Genomic DNA, 22,269 nt, shown 5'->3' on the forward strand with positions numbered 1-22,269 from the left:
ATTACAAACAAAAACATAATTTTTGTTTTCATTAATATTTACGATATAGCCCTAGTTAATTTAGACTGTGGCTGTGCTATCTAATGGAAATGTTGTAAAAGAGAGTTGTCGAGATCCAAACCCTTTTAGGTCCTATAGCTATGCACTTGTGGAGATCTGAGCTGATTTCATTTGTAGGCTATAAGAAATATGGTTAAACTACCATGTAGGCTATTAAAGGGCACAGCATGGCGCTATTACCATATTGATTGCACCTGTCAAACACTCTCAGATTTCCAAAAGGGTTTTGGGTCCATTTGGGATCCGGCCAGAGACGAGCATACTACACATGAATTTAGAAGCGATAGTGACACGCCCCCTGGTGTACGATGTCTGTCATGCTCACCAAGTTCCAATAACCTTGCGCACAGTGTGGTGGAATGTGAATGTCCTTTCATAGCTGTTGATTGGTGCCATTGATACTATCGTTCACATGGTGAGCGCGGAACACCCGAATTATTTCCCTCTGACTGCCCGTTTTGACTTACGATGATCAGTACCGAAGGTGCTGAAAGTGGAGGGGACCAGCCCTGCTTTCGGCTGGAACCGTTGAACTCGCACCTACCCGGTAAAGCGGGTGACAGCCACCTTCTCTTCGGGGACATGGACACCACCTCCAAAGTGACGGTCAACGGTGTGCAAGACATTGAGGATAGAATTCTGCGGATCACTGGTTATTACGGCTATTACCCGGGCTACTCCAGTCACAGAAGTAAGTCATGAAAACGACATTTATACATATTTTTTTAAACAGTCGGAAAAGAAAGTAGCCTACAGTAGCCAGCCTAAAAGTCAACTAAACGAACACGTAAAACTAAAGAGCTTTTTTCAGACAATGGCACAGATCATAGTAGACTATGTATGACCCGCATATTATAGAGGGAAAAAAGAGCTTCGCTTCCCCATATTACATTCATGTTAACCATTTATGGGGGGTTGCAGGAATAGGCCAAAACATTATCTTCACTCACAAAATGAAATACAGTGAATGACGTTAATTAATTATACTGGTTTCTACTGTTCTGTCAATCACTGAGTTGTGTTTAATGTCAGAAGTGGGCATTTGTTTTTCATTCTAAGCTGACAGTCGCTGACAGCGTTAGCTATGTCGACTAAGAGGAAGTAATGTTTCTCCTCACATCCCTATTGACTTTTGGTCTGAGACACAAACAATCGACAGCAGACAGACAGACAGTCAGCCGCAATGCAATATCGTAATGTGATGCATAGTCTCAGACATATTTATTACACATTGTATAGTGACTTGATGTCTATGCAAACCATTGTGCCTGTTACCATGACTGTAGTGTTTACTTAATCATTTAACAATCTAGATGAGGAGGAGTCAAAATATGTTGAGGAGTGTATTAGATGTTGGGTGCCTATTGAATTATTTGTTGCTGGTCATGTTAATAGTTGGCACTCTATTGAAATAGTACATATTTTTCCTATATTTAATTATATGGGTTGTTCATGGGATCACTGTCTAGGAGCTCTGTAAAGTGGCAAAATCACCATATACATCCCCTTTACCAATGACAGTAGGAAGAAAGAAAACCCTTTGTCACTCCACAATGCAATTACTGCCAGCTATAGATATTACGTATAGCATATAGAGAATCTCTATGAGATTAAGGCCAGTATGCTTCACGTAAAATGCTACAGTGGTCAGAAATCCTATATACTGTAATTGGTCCATTCATTGTGGTATATGTGGGTGTAAATGTAAGGAAGATCTGATACTCTTGTTGAAGATGTCAGAGGAAGAATATCAATGATTCGGTGTCCCTGAGCCTGTTGCGTTTCAAACTCTGAAAAAGACCCTACTGAATTTAATTTGACGTGTCACACAAGCTCCTTTGCATTTCCTAGACGTTATATGAAAGTTCATCTACATGAATTAGTTGTGAAGTTACTCAGACCTAAAGAGCAATACAAGTCAGTGACACACAGTATCACCCAGGGTGGATAACACGTCTTTACCAGGATTTAGTGCATCATCATACAAGAGGATTTGAGATCTTAATTCAGTTATACGAGGTAATCAGCTTTCCAGGTAGACGGGGAAATAACTTTCAGCATAGCTAGGGAATGTCTGAATTGATAAGATATTTTCTTTCACACTGTTAAAGCCACTCTGGAAGATGAGCATGCCATGATTTCTGTGGTGTACCTGCTCAAGGATTGATATTCCATGAGTGCGCCATAACCTATTGTGTTGGATACCTCACTGACCCTCTGGATTCCTCTGCTGTAGCAGTAGCTGCATCTGGGGAGGAACATGTATCTCTCTCTCTTATTACATGGATTTATTATCTTTGCTTCTTGGCATCACTTATGATAGTCTAACTAGGAAAGTAATAAACCATGTTTAAATGGACATTCCCACCTGTCCCATCTAATAAGATGAAAGAGAGCCTTCTCTAAACCAACAGTGGCGTAACGAACTCTTTGGTAATATAGCCAAGGATAATGAATGGATAGGATACCATCTGTGATGAAATTACAGGTGTAAGGAGCAGGTGTTTTCAGTGTGGAGGGGAATAGCACCCGCAGTCACGTTCTTATTACACTTCTTATGACAAACCAGATGTGGGTCTCACAGAGAAGCTTTATTTGACATCTAGTCTCTATGATGTTGATGTCTGAGGGCTGCCTACCTCTTGTTCGTAAGTATTTGTTTCAATTTTGAATTCAGAATTGAGATGTTTCTTGAAATGTTGCATATCATTTACAAAGAGGTTGCTGTTGGGATGAAGCAAAAATAGCACAGATATAGAACATTCATTTAATCTTGCCAACGCCATTGGGTAATTATATTTTTGGCCTTTTTCTGTTTTGACATTTTGCTTTTGTTGCCATCGGCAGTGAATTAATATTATGCCTCCAAGGAGGATCATGGACTACATTTTCAGAAAGGTTGTGGGCTAAAGTTCACATGGTGGCTGTGATGACAGTGATATGACCAAAAATGTAACTGTTTTGCTGACATTAAGTGATAAGATAACTGGCTGAAGTTGGAGTGTTGCTTTGAAATGGTAAAAATGATATAGCTTGCTCTTACCCCAGCACCAGTTCTCAGATCGATTCTGGGGACTCCTCATTGGCCCTGCTCAGCCAAATTGCCCAACAGTGTCCCTTGAACAAGCATTTTTTATATTTCTTTATAATTCGTGGTGTATAGTATCATGCCTGTGAAGTGCTGAGATGGCTTGTTCAGTGATCCAGAAGAGCTGGCTGGCTGGCACTGGCATCCCACTGGGCAGACTGGCAGAGGAGAGGGGAAGTGAAATGAAAGGCCTTGGCAACATCTCTCAGCACCGGGCTATGCTGGCAGCTCACATTAACATTGACATTGGAATAAGAACTCTGTTTGGAAACTCCAGAGACTGGAGTGTTCTCAGAACAAATATGACAAGGTACACTATGATACTTATAGCACTAAAAGTATCCCCAGACACACAGACAACACATTCACATTTCTATTGAATCATTTAAGATGTTCCCATCCCTAAACAATGCTCCATATCAGTGCTTGTTGACATCAAAATACAGTTGAAGTCGGAAGTTTACATACACATAGGTTGGCGTCATTAAAAATCATTTTTCAACCACTCTACAAATTTCACTCTACAAACAAACTATAGTTTTGGCAAGTCGGTTAGGACATCTACTTTGTGCATGACACAAGTCATTTTCCAAACAAGACAGATTATTTCACTTTTAATTCACTGTATCACAATTCCGGTGGGTCAGAAGTTTACATACACTAAGTTGACTGTGTCCTTAAACAGCTTGGAAAATTCCAGAAAATTATGTCATGGCTTTAGAAGCTTCTGATAGGCTAATTGACATCATTTGTGTCATCATCTCAAAGCCCTGACCTCAATCCCATAGATATTTTGTGGGCAGAACTGAAAAAGCGTGTGCGAGCAAGGAGGCCTACAAACCTGACTCAGTTACACCAGCTCTGTCAGGGGGGGATGAGCCAAAATTCACCCAACATATTGTGGGAAGTTTGTGGAAGGCTACCCGAAACATTTGACCCAAGTTAAACAATTTAAAGGCAATGATACCAAATACTAATTGAGTGTATGTAAACCTCTGACCCACTGGGAATGTGATGAAAGAAACAGAAGCTGAAATGAATAATTCTCTCTACTATTATTCTGACATTTCACATTCTTAAAATAAAGTGGTGATCCCGAACTGACCTAAGACAGGGAATGTTTACTTAGAGTAAATGTCAGGAATTGTGAAAAACTGAGTTTAAATCTATTTGGCTAAGGTGTATGTAAACTTCCGACGTCAAATGTATGATAGAACAACCTGCTATGTTGAACATATTTGTATTGGCTGGTAGTCAACCTACAAGCAGCAGATGAATTGAATTACATTTTCACTCAGACATTCTTCATGTAGGCAGATGTCTGCACTCACTTTCCCCTTGTCCCTCTGTCAGCCTGCTATTTTTAACTAGTGTCTGATGGGTTGTGAGCTTTCTCTTGAACCACTAGCCCTCAGCTCTCTTGAGAATGGATAAAAAAACAATGATTTATACAGTACCAGTCAAAGGTTTGACACACCTACTCATTCAATGGTTTTTCTTTATTTTCTACATTGTAGAATAATAGTGAAGACATCAAAACTATGAAATAACACAAAAAAAGTTTTAAACAAATCACTACCCTCTGTAGCGCCTTGCAATCGGAGGCCGGGCAGTTGCCATATCAGGCGATGTTGCAACTAGTCAGGATGCTCTCAATGGTGAAGCTGTAGAACCTTTTGAGGATCTGAGGACCCATACCAAATCTTTTCAGTCTCCTGGGGATATAGGCGTTGTGGTGCCCTCTTCATAATTGTCTTGGTATGTTTGGACCATGATAGTTTGTTGGTGATGTGGACACCAAGGAACTTGAAGCTCTCAACCTGCTCCACTAAGAACTTGAAGCTCTCAACCTGCTCCACTACAGCCCCGTTGATGAGAATGAGGGCATGCTTGGCCCTCAGTTTCCTGTAGTCCACAATGATCTCCTTTGTCTTGATCACGTTGAGGGAGAGGTTGCTGTCCTGGCACCACACTTCCAGGTCTCCAACCTCCTCCCTATAGGCTGGAAACTATGCAGTATTTTGTTTTTTATGTACTATTTCTTACATTGTTACCCCAGGAAATGTTAAGTCTTATTACATACATCAGGGAGGAACTATTGGATATAAGTGCAACGTGAACTTACCAACATTACGACCAGGAATACGACTTTCTCGAAGCGGATCCTCTGTTTGGACCACCACCCAGGACAATGGATCGGATCCCAGTAGGCAACCCAAAACAATGGCACTGCAGAAGGGGCAGACAGCGGTCTTCTGGTCAGGCTCGCTCACCACTCCTGAGTATACCACTCACCAATGTCCAGTCTCTTGACAACAAGGTAGACAAAATTCCAGCAAGGGTTGTCTTCCAGAGAGACATCAGAGATTGTAACATTCTCTCTTTCACGGAAACATGGCTCACTCGGGACACGTTATCAGAGTCGGTACAGCCACCCGGTTTATTCACGCATCTCGCATCTACCAAGAGAATTCTCTTCGATTATTATCACAGCCATGTATATCCCCCCCCAAGCAGACACCTTGATGGCACTGAATTTACTTCATTGGACTCTATGTAAACTGGAAACCTCATATCCTGAGGCTGCATTTATTGTAGCATGGAATTTTAACAAGGCTAATCTGAAAACAAGGCACCCTAAATTTTATCAGCGTATATGGAATGCGCGACCCGGGCTGGCAAAATTCTGGATCATTGCTATTCTAAATTCCGTGACGCATACCAAGTCCTCCCTCGCCCTCCTTTCGGCAAATTTGACCACGACTCCATTTTGTTGCTCTCAGCCTACAGACAGAAACTAAAACAGGAAACACCCAATGCTCAGGTCTGTTCAACACTGGTCCGACCAACCTGATTCCATGCTTCAAGATAGCTTTGATCACGTGGACTGGGATATGTTCCGGATAGCCTCAGACAACAACATTGATGTATACGCTGATTCGGTGAGCGAGTTTATTAGCAAGTGCATCGGTGATGTTGTACCCACGGTGACTATTAAAAAACCTTCCCCAACCAGAAACCGTGGATTGATGGCAGCATTCTCGCAAAACTGAAAGTGCGAACCACTGCTTTTAATCATGGAAAGGCGACCGGAAACATGACCGAATACAAACAGTGTATCTATTCCGTCCGCAAGGAATTCAAACAAGCTAAGCGTCAGTATAGAGACAAAGTAGAGTCGCAATTCAACAGCTCAGACACGAGACGTATGTAGCAGTCAATCACGGATTTCAAAAAGAAACCAACCATGTCGCAGACACTGATGTTTTGCTCCCAGACAAACTAACTTTGAGGACAATACAGTGCCACTGACACGGCCGCTACCAAAACCTGCGGGCTCTCCTTCACCGCAGCCAACGTGAGTAAAACATTTAAATGTGTTAACCCTCGCAAGGCTGCCAGCCCAGACTGCATCCCTAACCGCATCCTCAGAGCATGCGCAGACCAGCTGAATGGTGTGTTTACGGACATATTCAAATCAATCCCTATCCTAGTCTGCTGCTCCCACTTGCTTCAAGAAGGCCACCATTGTTCCTGTTCCTAAGAAAGCTAAGGTAACTGAGCTAAACGACTATTGCCCCATAGCACTCACTTCCATCATCATGAAAGTGCTTTGAGTGACAAGTCAAGGATCATATCACCTCCACCCTACCTGACACCCTAGACCCACTCCAATTTGCTTACCGCTGCAATAGGTCCACAGACGACGCAATCACAATCACACTGCATACTGCCCTAACTCATCTGGACAAGAGGAGTGTTGATTACAGCTCAGCATTTAACACCATAGTACCCTCCAAACTCGCCATTAAGCTCAAGACACTGGGTCTCGAACCCACCCTGTGCAACTGGGTCCTGGACTTTCTGACGGGCCGCCCCCAGGTGGTGAGTGTAGTCATCAACATCTCCACCCCGCTGATCCTCAACACTGGGGCCCCACAAGGGTGCGTTCTCAGCCCTCTCCTGTACTCCCTGTTCACCCATGAGTGCGTGGCCATGCACGCCTCCAACTCAATCATCAAGTTTGCAGACGACACTACAGTGGTAGGCTTGCTTACTAACAATGACGAGACGGCCCACAGGGAGGAGGTGAGGGCCCTCGGAGTGTGGTGTCAGGAAATAACCTCACACTCAATGTAAACAAAACAAAGGAGATGATCGTGGACTTCAGGAAACAGCAGAAGGACCAACCCCCTATCCATATTGATGGGACAGTAGTGGAGAAGGTGGAAAGTTTTAAGTTCCTCAGCATACACATCACAGACATTTACATTTACATTTAAGTCATTTAGCAGACGCTCTTATCCAGAGCGACTTACAAATTGGTGCATTCACCTTATGACATCCAGTGGAACAGCCACTTTACAATAGTGCATCTACATATTTTAAGGGGGGGGGGTGAGAAGGATTACTTTATCCTATCCTAGGTATTCCTTAAAGAGGTGGGGTTTCAGGTGTCTCCGGAAGGTGGTGATTGACTCCGCTGTCCTGGCGTCGTGAGGGAGTTTGTTCCACCATTGGGGAGCCAGAGCAGCGAACAGTTTTGACTGGGCTGAGCGGGAACTGTACTTCCTCAGTGGTAGGGAGGCGAGCAGGTCAGAGGTGGATGAACGCAGTGCCCTTATTTGGGTGTAGGGCCTGATCAGAGCCTGGAGGTACTGAGGTGCCGTTCCCCTCACAGCTCCGTCCCGGGAGGAAGGCAAGCACCATGGTCTTGTAGCGGATGCGAGCCACCTTCAACTGGAAGCCAGTGGAGAGAGCGGAGGAGCGGGGTGACGTGAGAGAACTTGGGAAGGTTGAACACCAGACGGGCTGCGGCGTTCTGGATGAGTTGTAGGGGTTTAATGGCACAGGCAGGGAGCCCAGCCAACAGCGAGTTGCAGTAATCCAGACGGGAGATGACAAGTGCCTGGATTAGGACCTGTGCCGCTTCCTGTGTGAGGCAGGGTCGTACTCTGCGGATGTTGTAGAGCATGAACCTACAGGAACGGGCCACCGCCTTGATGTTAGTTGAGAACGACAGATGAAGGCAAAAAACACGACAGGGTGTTGTCCAGGATCACGCCAAGTTTCTTAGCGCTCTGGGAGGAGGACACAATGGAGTTGTCAACCGTGATGGCGAGATCATGGAACGGGCAGTCCTTCCCCGGGAGGAAGAGCAGCTCCGTCTTGCCAAGGAAAGTTCAGCTTGAGGTGGTGATCCGTCATCCACACTGATATGCCTGCCAGACATGCAGAGATGCGATTAAGCCACCTGGTCATCAGAAGGGGGAAAGGGAAGATTAATTGTGTGTCGTCTGCATAGCAATGATAGGAGAGACCATGTGAGGTTATGACAGAGCCAAATGACTTGGTGTATAGCGAGAATAGGAGAGGGCCTAGAACAGAGCCCTGGGGGACACCAGTGGTGAGAGCGCATGGTGAGGAGACAGATTCTCGCCACGCCACCTGGTAGGAGCGACCTGTCAGGTAGGACGCAATCCAAGCGTGGGCCACGCCGGAGATGCCCAACGGACAAACTGAAATGGTCCACCCACACAGACAGCGTCTTTTTAGAAGATCAAAAATGGCTCCACTTAAAACACGTCTTGACAGAAGTAAGAGCTGTGAGAGGGCAACTGAATGAAACCGAAACCTAAAAAAGCGCTGCAATGACACGTGATGGAACGGGTCAATCAGTGGATGAGAAGAAGGCGCAACAGTGCCTCTTCAACCTCGGGAGGCTGACGAAATTTGGCTTGTCACCAAAAACACTCACAAACTTTTACAGATGCACAATCGAGAGCATCCTGTGGGATGTATCCCCGCCTGGTATGGCAACTTCTCTGCCCTCAACTGTGAGGCACTCCAGAGGGTAGTGAGGTCTGCACAATGCATCACCGGGGGCAAACTACCTGCCCTCCAGGACACCCACACCACCCGATGTCACAGGAAGGCCAAAAAGATCATCAAGGACAACAACCACCCGAGCCACTGCCTGTTCACCCCGCTATCACCCAGAAGGCGATGTCAGTACAGGTGCATCACAGCTGGGACCAAGAGACTGAAAAACAGCTTCTATCTCAAGGCCATCAGACTGTTAAACAGCCATCATTGAGTGGCTGCTGCCAATATACTGACTCAATCTCTAGCCACTTTAATAATTAATAATTGGATGTAATAAATGTATTACTAGTCACTTTAGCGAGCAGCGCCGGCTCGTTCCACTCACTAGAGGCAGCAAGAGTGCGAAACTCAATAGAATAATCCGTTATGGACCGTTCACCTTGGCATAAGGAAGCCAGGGCCCTAGAAGCCTCCCTACCAAAAACTGAACGGTCAAAAACCCGAATCATCTCCTCTTTAAACAATGCCACTTTATACAATGTTTACATACCCTACATTACTCATCTCATATCTATATACTGTACTCTATACCATCTACTACATCTTGCCTATGCCGTTCGGCCATCGCTCACCCATATATTTATATATACATATTCTTGTTCATTCCTTTACACTTGTGTGTATAAGGTAATTGTTGTGAAATTGTTAGATTTACTTGTTAGATATTACTGCATGGTCGGAACTAGAAGCACAAGCATTTCACTACACTCGCATTAACATCTGCTAACCATGTGTATGTGACCAATACAATTTGATTTGATTTGTACGCCTATGTAGATATTCCATTAAAAATCTGCAATTTCCAGCTACAATAGTCATTTACATCATTAACAATGTCTACCCTGTATTTCTGATCAATCTGATTTTATTTTAATGGGCAAAATATGTGCTTTTCTTTCAAAAAATCAATTTCTAAGTGACCCCAAACTATTGAACGGTAGTGTGAAAAACCCCCCAGTATGAATCAGTTTTCCTCTTGTCATGTCAGTCATTGCATTTCTTCGAGAGCATAACTTGTCAGAAATGTCCAGATCAACTAGCTCATGTCAGCTAACGTTTTTTAGCTAGGTTTCTTGGCCCATTGATCTTGTTGTAATGTTTCAGCCACTCAAATATCACAGGAATACACATTTGACATGGCAAAATGTATAGAATTGCAATAACATTTTCTTTATAACTGCAAAATGTTCTCTGCACCCCATGACAACATATGTAGAATTGTAGGAAATAAACTTTAAACTTGCAAAATGTTCTCTCCCCCACAAGAGGTGTGAATAGTTTGTGTCATGAACAGTACTTGTGCGCGCGGGAGCCTTAGTGAAAAGGTTTGGGAACCGCCGCACTAGATGACTGATGGGGGGGGGGGGGGGTTGTTTTGGAGCGCCTCCATCTTGGCACTACCCCACCATTGTAAAATAAAGTTATGCATTTATTAATGCCATGTTTATTCTATTACATACTTTTAAATGATATTATGTGAGCTAAACTTAACGCTGCCTTAGGAAGTCTCTGCTAGTCGAAACACGTTGCAATTGTGCATCCTGATGTACTATGCTAACTGCTTCTATATGTATTATTTTGTCATTAGTTCACTAAAGTTAATTGCAACATACTGGCTGCCGACTTGTCTTCTTTCTTGGATTACCCACCATTTAGGGGCCTACCTTCCCACTGCCCTCATTTCACCTGTGAGCTAAACATAAAAATACAAAATGATTATTAAAGTAACATATTGTGAAAGTCCTAATGTTACTGTCCCCACTACATCAACACCAATACATCAGAAATACTGTAGAATTCCACTCATTCCTATTGAGGAGTGCCAATCTGACGGAACGGTGGCTTCAAAGCCTCTCACTGGCCAATACATAGCATCAGCAATACAGGATGTACATGCATCATTGGTAAAAGCCCTACAAAGTAATTGGTGTAATATTTCTTTTAACATTTTTGATAAGGAATCCTGTGTGTTTGCCAATGTAGCAAACATACAAACATGGGAGGCAAATTAGGAATCTAGGTGCTTAGGATAGGTGATTAAGGCTAACTCAGCATACACTTCTTAAAAGTGTGCTTGACCACATATTCTCAGTGTTTGTGAGACTTTAGCAACAGTATAGCACAGTATAAAACGGGTGGAGGAAATGCATATACCCGCAATACCACACAGATCTCTACTCCATTAATGGATTGACTGTTAGAGGTGGGGGTTTCCATGCATTGTCCCCTCTCTCCTCTGGTCATTATTTTCCTTAGCTTACGCCAAATAGCAGCATAGTACCTTTTCAGTATATCCAGTCCTCCAGCAGTCTCATAGTGCCCTCTTGTGGTCTATTATCTAAATTCAGCGTCAAGTCTCCTTCAGTCCTCCAATGAAATTACAGCTAGTAAAAGGGGAGCTGTGACTGGAAGTATACTTAGCCTTATTACTACCTGCGTGTATAAATCAACATGGAGAGCTCCTTAAATCACACCCACTCTGACATCCATTATCTCCCTAGAAGAACCACTGAATACACATAACATGGGCATATCTATGGCATATGGTGCTCCTTATTTGCATTAGTTAACAAATACTTAAGATGACCAAAGTCCTATTGGTACACAGTTACGGTTACATCATACAGAAAATAATGGGTAATGCTTCGAAATACTGCTCCTAGTCTGCTACTCTCCCTTATGCCCACTAGATGTCCCCCTCTTAAAACTTGTGATTTCTTCATCAACAGATGATGGGCATTGGTTTTAATCATCAATCTTAGCTTCACAACCTCACACTATTTTGTATAGTCCTGTAATTATTGAATATGTTTAAGAATAATGTAGATGAAAATTCTATGTTTGTTATAATCATATCGGTAGTCAGAATACTATTATACCACTGCCTACTCTAATACGTTATTTCAGGAACTCTCTCTCCTCTCTGTCCTCTCGTCCTTTTCCTACTCATCTCTGAGACGTACTGATTAACAGAGAGATGCATAAAGACAAAGGGCTGTATGGTGGCAGAGGGACATGGGCTAATCTGAATGACAAAGGCCCTGAATGGGGCTACTGCGTCAGTGTACTGGGCCAGAGCACACCAGAACAACACCGTTGCTATGGAGGAGTGCTGAGTTTTTTTGGGGGACCTGTGCCCTGGTCCAAGATGCAACAGCAGCACTGTGTTGGCCACGGATAAACCCTGGTCGGGGGTCTCTGGGGTTGTGATGAGAGGGGGAAGTGTTTGGTAGGTCTGAGGTGGAGATGTGTATCATTGGGATCATTGAGAGGGCTTGTCCCAGTCCTTATGGTCATCCCATCCCAGCACTAGGACTGAGAGTCACATGGGGCTGAAAGCAAACATCCCTCAGATGAATGAACATGTTTCAATAAGACATTTAATAACAATGCTGGTTAGTTGAACTGTTTTGAACTCCAAACACAGATAGGACCCATGGAAATGCATTTGCTCAGGCATTAATCATGCAGACATTTTATTTATTTATTGTGGCACAGCATCAGTGGGATTTAAACCTATGTTCTTCTGTTCTCTATCTATGGAATTAATCCACTGTGCCTCCAGGATGGAGCTAGCATGCCATGTTTTTTTTTATTCATTCAAAGCTGTTAATTTAACTCTATTCAAACAGACCCCATTTCAAAGGAAACAAACACTCATTAAGATCAGGTGTGGCCAATTAGTGGGCGCTGCAACACACCTGAACACACTTAACAAGACAGAGGATAGAGAGAGTTTTGTTGATGCTGAAAGGAATGTATGTTTTTTAAATAACATTTTTAAAACGTTCTCTGAACGTTACTAAAGTTTTCTTGTGGTTTTGATGGAAAGTTTTCTTAATGTTTTCTGACAAATTTGAGAACATGACTTTAATAAATAGAACCACGAGGAAACCTGCAGGAAGCATTATGCTGAAGTATTGAAATTCCCACAGAAGAACACTGTTTCTTAACGTTCTCTGAACTATTTGAGAACATTCCCAATGTCAAACCAGTTGGAGAACATTCATAGAACATGACCAAATTTTAAATTAAATGTAACCATGTTTGAACTTCTAGGAAACGTTCTGTTAAAGTAATGAAATACCAAGAAAATCATTTATTTTTGTCAAGTTCCTTAAAAGTGCACTATGCACCTTTCAATTTTGTGGGGAATAGTTTGCCTTATTTCAGTTTATGTGACAAAAGAAGCAAGTATAGTGTAGAGGATCATTGGAACATGTCAAATATATTTTCCATAACCAAAATTATTGTATTTTCAGCTGTTTGAAGCTGGTGTACAAAACCGAAAGTAAAAGCAACAGGAACTGAACTTAAGTGTCATGCGGGTGAAAGAGGACCCAAAAGCGACTTAACAGAAACAGAGTTTATTCAAGTCCAAACAGAAAACGACAAATCCTGAATCCTTAACAGGAAATGTCCAAACAGGGAATAACAGAAATCCTCTAGTCTGTAGAGGGGAATAACAGGAGAAGCGGCCACAGACTGCAGGTCGCTTCGGGTAGGTGCAGGCCGTAGCTGACAGAGACACCTGCTCACACGCAGCATCTGATGAAGGCAAAAACACGACAGGACAACACAATCACAGCACGGTGAATTCTAAACAAGGAACCGACAGGACAGGAACGGAACACAAAGGAAGAAATAGGGACTCTAATCAGGGGAAAGGATCGGGAACAGGTGTGGGAAGACTAAATGATGATTAGGGGAATAGGAACAGCTGGGAGCAGGAACGGAACGATAGAGAGAAGAGAGAGCGAGAGAGTGAGAGAGGGAGGGGGAGAGAGAGGGATAGAAAGAGGGAAAGAACCTAATAAGACCAGCAGAGGGAAACGAATAGAATGGGGAGCACAGGGACAAGACATGATAATAAATGACAAACATGACATTAAGAACGGGAAGCATAGAAATAGTGCACATAGAACAGCTTCCTAGACTTGCTTTCAATGAGATTTGACAGAGCTCTTTACTCACATTTTTTGTGAATTTGGTCAGGTCGCCCCAAAAAGTTACATATTGCAGCTTTAAATGTGCAGAGAATGTTCTAAAGCCTAGCAACTATCCTGCACCATTCCCAGAAAGTTGCGGGAAGATTGTATGCAAAATAACCATAGGCCAACCACACTCTCACCAAACTCTAAGAAACATATGGTTCTCTGCATGCTATGTGCTAGCTGGGAAGCCAGCTCCAGACTCCAATTTTAAGGAACAGTGAAGCACTATGATCTGCCATGCTCTCTGTAGCCTTGCCAGGATTATGACTGATAAGAATAGGAGAGGAGAGACAGGAGAGCGGGAAGGGAGGTCAGAGTGACACTGATATAGTGACAGAGAGAGGCAGGAGTACACATTTCCTGGTAAATGTAATCAATGGGAAGGAGCTGCAGCACTGGTTCACTGCACTGTTGTTCACATCTCTGGTGAAATACTGCTCACTTGAGCAATACATAACTCTCATCCCCAGCCGCCGTTGATTTTACTGGCTTGGGAGTATGCAGGGTGGGGGATTTATATTACAGGGTGCTGAACCTCTGCTCTGTGACTCAACACCTCAATGCTGTAGTATGCTATTGATGTATAGGCCGAAGTGACAGCGAGGCCCATTAGAACGTTTGATTGTGAAAACCGCTGAGAGAGGCAGGATGACTGGGAGAGATTGCACTGTTAGATGGAAACTCCTGACCACACTCACATGGGCCATGAGTATGCCCTGTGCTCACAACTCTGCTGGGGCATACTGGGATACCTACAGGTGGTGTGTTTCCTCTCCTGTGAAGGATGAGCTTAATAAAACAGTAAAGCAGTGGGCACTCTCCTCAATCACTCTCCTCAATCACTCGGCAAGACGGAGCTGCTCTTCCTCCCGGGGAAGGACTGCCCGTTCCATGATCTCGCCATCACGGTTGACAACTCCATTGTGTCCTCCTCCCAGAGCGCTAAGAACCTTGGCGTGATCCTGGACAACACCCTGTCGTTCTCAACTAACATCAAGGCGGTGGCCCGTTCCTGTAGGTTCATGCTCTACAACATCCGCAGAGTACGACCCTGCCTCACACAGGAAGCGGAGCAGGTCCTAATCCAGGCACTTGTCATCTCCCGTCTGGATTACTGCAACTCGCTGTTGGCTGGGCTCCCTGCCTGTGCCATTAAACCCCTACAACTCATCCAGAACGCCGCAGCCCGTCTGGTGTTCAACCTTCCCAAGTTCTCTCACGTCACCCCGCTCCTCCGCTCTCTCCACTGGCTTCCAGTTGAAGCTCGCATCCGCTACAAGACCATGGTGCTTGCCTACGGAGCTGTGAGGGGAACGGCACCTCAGTACCTCCAGGCTCTGATCAGGCCCTACACCCTAACAAGGGCACTGCGTTCATCCACCTCTGGCCTGCTCGCCTCCCTACCACTGAGGAAGTACAGTTCCCGCTCAGCCCAGTCAAAACTGTTCGCTGCTCTGGCCCCCCAATGGTGGAACAAACTCCCTCACGACGCCAGGACAGCGGAGTCAATCACCACCTTCCGGAGACACCTGAAACCCCACCTCTTTAAGGAATACCTAGGATAGGATAAGTAATCCTTCTCACCCCCCTTAAGATTTAGATGCACTATTGTAAAGTGACTGTTCCACTGGATGTCATAAGGTGAATGCACCAATTTGTAAGTCGCTCTGGATAAGAGCGTCTGCTAAATGACTTAAATGTAAATGTTAAATGATCACTCCCCTCAATCACTGTCCTCAATCACTCCCCTCAATCACTCCCCTCAATCACTCTCCTCAATCACTCCCCTCAATCACTCTCCTCAATCACTCTCCTCAATCACTCCCCTCAATCACTCTCCTCAATCACTCTCCTCAATCACTCCCCTCAATCACTCTCCTCAATCACTCCCCTCAATCACTCCCCTCAATCACTCTCCTCAATCACTCCCCTCAATCACTCCTCAATCACTCCCCTCAATCATTCTCCTCAATCACTCCCCCCAATCACTCTCCTCAATCACTCCCCTCAATCACTCCCCTCAATCACTCTCCTCAATCAAAAACAATAGCATGAACAGGGAGTAAAACATTTCATTTCTGATACCCTGTTTTCCCCTATGATAATACTTTGCAGCTACAGTTTTTGTATCTGGTCCCTGCTCTCTCCAGCCCTCCTTTCTGTGGGCATGACAGAGCACCATGAAGTGGGCTGAATGTGGGGGTGTTGGAGAGAGGATGTGCAGCCAGACTCTCCTCATCTAGACTCTGGGAGATTGTACTGCAGCAGATCTCCCTGTCGTGAGGTGTATAGAGGCAGCCTGGTCACATAGACTAGACGTAACATGGTAGGTAAATCCGGGACACTCAAATGAGTATGATGTTATGCTTGGTATTATCACATAAGACAGAATGTTATTTAAGGCTAAAACAAAAGTAGGAATTTGTGACATATCATACGTTTTGCAGATTCGTAACATATTGCATGAATTACAATAGAGCTCCACAGTGTGTCACAATTTCTGTGTTATTTGATTGTTGTTTCCTTAGCTTACCGTTGGAGGGCACCCTTACATTGTTTTCTAGTTTCCAGGTTACCCTGATTATTACTTATGGGATTCACCTGTGTTTAATTACCTTCTCTGGTCACCTGGTTGCCTTGTTATTTAGATTCCTCAGTTGGCCTGTATCTTTGCTTGGGTCTCATGTTTTATTAGTGTGCGGTTGCCTTGTTTCTGTTAAGACGCCAAGGAAAAGTTCTGGATTTACCCTTACCTCTCCTTGCTGTGTTTCTCTGTGCCTGGGTTCGAGTTCGTAATAGCATTATTATTAAGGTAGACCTAAGACTGCTATGGACCCAGCAGAGATTTTTCAATCGTCCTAGGAACATTCCGAACTCTACCATTTACGGTCGGCTCTCACCCACCATGGAACTGTGATTGGTCACCATGAGGCGCGGCAGCAGACATTGTCGGATGATTTAAGAACTCTTGTGTACGCTCTGCAGACAGGACAGACGGGAGCAACGGCTGCTGCACCTGTGGCTGTTCCTGATACTCAACTCCCTACCAGCTCAGGTTCTTCCTCCCTTCGGGAAGCCTCATCTTCCGGCACCGGAGCGATATGAGGGGCATCCTGGGAGGTGTCGTGGATTCCTGCTCCAATGCTCGCTGGCCTTCGAGCTGCAGGCATCAACGTTTCCCACTGAGCGTTCCAGAGTGGCATACGTAATCTCCTTGCTCTCATTACGGGCTCTGGCCTGGGCTACGGCAATATGGGAGCAGCAATCAGACATTTGTTTTAATTGGCAAAGCTTCACCCAGGAGATGTTTTTTTTATCACCCCATCAGTGGCAGGAACACTGCTCAAAGACTCAATGTGTTTGGCAGGGCAGCCGGAGCATAGCTGATTACACCGCTGACTTTCGGACGCTCGCCGCTGAGCGTGGTTGGAATACAAAGGCACTTCACTCAGCCTTTCTGAACGGACTCAGCGAGGTTCTCAAGGATAAACTTGACATAAACAACCCTGACACTCTGGATGAGCTTATCATTTTGGCCATCTGGATTGACAACCAGCTTCGGGACTGTCGTTGTGAGAGGACGGAGGGGTTCTGAGCTGTTTCCAGTATTTCCGCTCTTGAGAGAAGGTGCAGGATTAACAAGCAACGTTGTCTTTACTGTGGATAGTCTGGACATTTCCGTGCCTCCTGTCCCGAGCTGACGGGAAAGGGGATGACTCGTCAGTAGATGGGAGAATACTGGGGAGTCAGATACAGTCTCCAGCTGCCGACACGGTACACACCTTGCTTCCAGCCAACCTGCGGTGGGACAATGGGCAGTTGGACATTCCTGCTTTCAATGACTCTGGGGCTACCGGCTGTTTTCTGGATCCCACATTAGCTCGCCAACAGGGACTGACTCTCACTAAGCTGGACATTCCATTGTCGGTCACTGTGCTGGATGGTCAACCCCTAGGGTCTGGGAAGGTGACGCAACTCACCATTCCTATTCAGCTGCGAGTTCTGGATTATCATGTGGAATTTATACAGTTGCATTTGGTGGACACTCCTGAGCTTCCCCTGGTTCTTGAACATCTGTGGCTTTCTATCCATAATCCTCAAATTGACTGGCCCTCGGGAAGTGTTCTGGGATAGAATCCTTCATGCGAGTCCACCTGCCAGCAACTCTCGCCACATCTTTCCGGCCCTGCTCGTCTGGAGGCTTCCAATTCTCCTGTTTCCCCGGCTGGGGATGACAAGCCTGATCTTTCCCGCATACCTTGGGATTACTGGGATCTGGGTCAGGTCTTTAGCAAACGAAGGGCCAACGAACTGCCTCCTCACAGGTCCTACGATTGTGCCATCAACCTCCTGCCCGGCACCACTCCTCCGAGAGGAGGGCTGTATTCTCTCTCAGGTTAAGAGACTGCAGCCAGGCGCTGGTGGCTGGTTTTATTCGGCCGTCCACTTCACCTGCAGTAGCGGGTTTTTCTTTGTTTGAAAGAGGGATGGGGGATCCCTGTATCGATTACCAGGGTTTAAATAACATTACCATCAAGAACCATTACTCTCTTCCTCTTATGTCGTCAGCCTTTGAGAGACTCCAGGGAGCTACAGTTCTCAAAATTGCATTAACAGAACATGTACAATCTGGTGCGCATCAGACAGGGAGACGAGTGGAAGACAGCGTTCAACACCCCAAATGGACATTATCGGTACCGTGTCATGTCGTTTGGACTTCCAGGCCCTGGTAATTGATGTGCTGCGCGACTTCCTTCACCAGTTCAGGTTGTGTACCTGGATGACATCCTCATCTTCTCCAGGTCCATGGTTGAACACATCCAACATGTTAACCAGGTTATTCAAAGCCTCCTATCTCACCACTTGTTTGTGAAGGCTGAGAAGTGTGAGTTTCACATTCCTCAGATCTCCTTCCTGGGGTACATCGTGTCTCAGGGCTGTGTATGTATGGACTCCCAAAAGATAGAAGCGGTGGTCAACTGGCCGTGGCCCAGTTTTGCTCATTTCTTCTGGAGATTTGTGAGACTTTAGTTCGGTGGCTGCGCCATTGACAGCGCTCACCAAGGGCTCGGCATGTAAGCTGGACCACTGCTGCTGAGAAGGCGTTCCAGGACCCTTACCTCTGCTTGCTGTGTTTCTCTGCGCCTGGGTTCGAGTTCATACTAGCATTATTGTTACATAGTGGAGGTGTCATAATACCCATAAAACCTAGCGGTCAAACAGGGAATTGATTCCAATAGTTTTTCCTCCATACATTTTTTTCCCATTGGGGATTTTAGAAACACTTCAAATAAGGGCTGTGTTTTGTGTAGGCTTACCCTGGCATGACGTTTTGATAACCATGTAAATCTCTCTAAGACAGGGTGAAGTTTATCAATATATTCAGTTTTATTTTTTGAAAAATATGTAAAAATGCTAATTAGCATCAAAGTAGACATCTTCCAAGGCTATAAATCTATAACTTCCTGCACGTCCTCTCTAGCTGACACCTTTGTTAACAGGTATGGTGTCAATTTAAAACTTTCACAAAACTAACCAACCACAATCTAACCAATTTATTAATTGCTACATTTAGCTAACATTAGATAGTTACTTTTGCCAAATCGAGGCAGTCTTGTCCAGATCATCTTTGCATTTTGTAGTTCTTTAATATAGACACATTAGCAGCCAATTAGCATTTCATTTTTTTGGGGGTGGTAAATACAGGCAAATATATTGGTAAAAGTCACCTTGGCCTCGAGCGATTAATACGGTTATCAAAATGTCCTGCCAGTGTAAGCCTACATGGAGCACAGCCCTTATTTTAAGTGTTTCTAAAACAAAATCCTATGGGGAAAATGAATGGTGGAAAAACAATTAGAACCATTTCCCTGTTTAACCGCTAAGTTTTATGGGTATTATGAATCCCACCGTGGTACTCTATTCGTAACATATCATATGAAACGGATGATGGGCGTCCACAAATTAATACATAACATACGAAACATAACATATCATACTAATTGGAGTTTTACTATCTTACGTCTACCCCAGATTGGGGCGGCAGCGTAGCCTAGTGGTTAGAGCGTTGGACTAGTAACCGGGGGTTTGAACTAGTAACCGGAAGGTTGCGAGTTCAAACCCCCGAGCTGACAAGGTACAAATTTGTCGTTCTGCCCCTGAACAGGCAGTTAACCCACTGTTCCCAGGCCGTCATTGAAAATAAGAATATGTTCTTAACTGACTTGCCTGGTTAAATAAAGGTTAAAAAAAAAAATACAAAGAAAAAAGGTTGAGTGAGAAATTTGGGGTGGTGGGGGAACATAGGTAAGTCCTTTCCCATTCTCAGTTAAATTAATTTGTGTTACAGTGGCACACGCAACAGGACAGGACCTCTATAAATGAGCTAAGACTGAAGGAGTAGTGAAGTAGGAGAGAAGTGCCAGCAGAGGAGCGAGAGGGAGAGAGCGAAAGAGAGGGGGGATGCTTGGTTACCTTTCAAACAAAGCATCTGATTTGCACAGCAAACGAAGAGGAGGGGAAAGCAACGGAGGAGGAATGAAAGGAAAGAGATGAAGGGAGTGATTGCACGGTGCCACACACTTGAGTCTACCTTGAAGACAGTGTAGCGTTGGATCACGGCATGACAGCTCAACAGTAGTCTCCACTCCACAGCACTTCTACTGTGCTCCACCACTGTCCAGAGAGAAAGACAACATCTAAGTAAGAAACAGTGAGGGAGTCAGCTCAACTGATTGTGAAGGAGGGAGAGACAGAACTAAAGAAGAAGATAGAAGATGCACATCAATAGACATTCAGAAAGAAGAAGCGGATAGAGAGCTAAAGCACGCTGCCTGGGGATGCAGAGCGATTGTAGGAGGAACGTAGCAGCAGCAGCCTAGCCAGGCGGACAGACAACATACACACATCCCAGAGAGGAACTGTTGGCTCTGCCCCCTAGTGGAGGATGAAGAAGCATTCAGCCAGAGTGGCTCCTCTCAGCTCCTACAGCTCCCAGGTCCTCACCTGCTCCATCTCCGAAGGTAAAAAACTCCTGATTGGGGGTATGGGACAGGGAAAAAGGGATGGAGTCTCACCCAAGGTGCCATGTCTCAGACATGTGTGTGTACATTTGTGTTTGCGTATGCGTGTGTGTCTAAGATGGGCAGCATTGGAAACTCATCAAACCCTTCTATAAGAGCAGAGATATGCGTGGTGATTACCATATATTTGTGCATTATTAATGCCTATAGCTAAACGACTCAGGCAGTTTTGCTGTTTTTACATATTAATACTTGTGTAATGGGGCTTGGTGTTAAGTGGTCGTTACATGGCTCATTAAATCAACCCCAAAGGGCAGAGTATGAGAAAGAAGGAGAGAGGGAGGAAGGGAAGGAGGGAGGGAGAGTTAAGGTAGCTAAAACAAATTAGGATGTGTCCAGTCCTAGTATAATTGTGTGTTCTGGGCTTTCTTTGATTAAGTAAAGAGCACATGATGTGCCCTCCACAGAATAGTGCATGCTGGGCTTCTTGTTAAGTCCTATTAAATGTCACAATGGCATGAACATTATATAAACCATATAAATTATGTAAACAATATAAAGTTATCATTTAGACTATTATCTTGTGATTATTCAAAATCATACACAATCAGATTAATGATTATATTACCAATCAACTGTTAGAATTATTTCAATATTTTCACTTGAATGACAATGTATTACAGAACTATGAGAAACTTCCACACCTTTGCTCTTCCCCATTCTTTGGGAGGGGATACAGAACTTATCGACAGGGACTGTGATATCACAGTGTGTGTTTTAGTTGTCATTTGTCACAATGTCACAATTGATATTGACAATCCAAACAGGCTGACGGCTTGGCTGTTCTCACATCTTTTCCTTCTTGCTTACCTGTCTTGTATGTGATTAGTTTTAGGCATAACCCATTTAGATCTGGACATGGGTACCACATCCTTTAAATGGTACAGGCCTCTCCACAGCCATACTGTTTCTAAGGATTTGAGTTTCATACCATTGCCTTTGTGTCTATTTTGCAGAGATGAACAAAATATACACTTAATCAATGAATCCATGTCTTTTCGTCTCTCCTGGGATGGAATAAATGCACTGCCTGACTCCTGTATACCACTGCATGCCATCTAGGAACATCAGTGTTTACATTTCTCACCTTTGATTATGAGTCAACTCAAAACATAACTTTGGGCTTAATACAGGATGTATAGGTAGCTAGGTAAACACT

The 22,269-nt window shown here is 44.4% G+C and overlaps 1 protein-coding gene across 3 annotated transcripts in view; it reads left to right on the top strand.

Annotated features, from left to right (window-relative positions):
* The first annotated feature begins 373 nt into the window (after positions 1-373).
* Positions 374-22,269, top strand: part of LOC124046481 (solute carrier family 35 member F4-like) — a 34,539-nt gene continuing 12,643 nt past the window's right edge. The window contains exon 1 of one of the 3 annotated variants that reach the window (XM_046366893.1): positions 374-751. In XM_046366893.1, the coding sequence (XP_046222849.1) occupies positions 529-751 (223 nt within the window). In that variant the 5' untranslated portion in view covers positions 374-528. Of the gene's footprint in view, positions 752-20,463; positions 21,051-22,269 lie in introns of those variants that run through there. The other 2 variants (XM_046366892.1, XM_046366894.1) reach the window with 2 other exon arrangements.

This window comes from Oncorhynchus gorbuscha, linkage group LG10, assembly GCF_021184085.1.
Source record: "Oncorhynchus gorbuscha isolate QuinsamMale2020 ecotype Even-year linkage group LG10, OgorEven_v1.0, whole genome shotgun sequence".
In the NCBI taxonomy this organism is placed as follows: domain Eukaryota; kingdom Metazoa; phylum Chordata; class Actinopteri; order Salmoniformes; family Salmonidae; genus Oncorhynchus; species Oncorhynchus gorbuscha.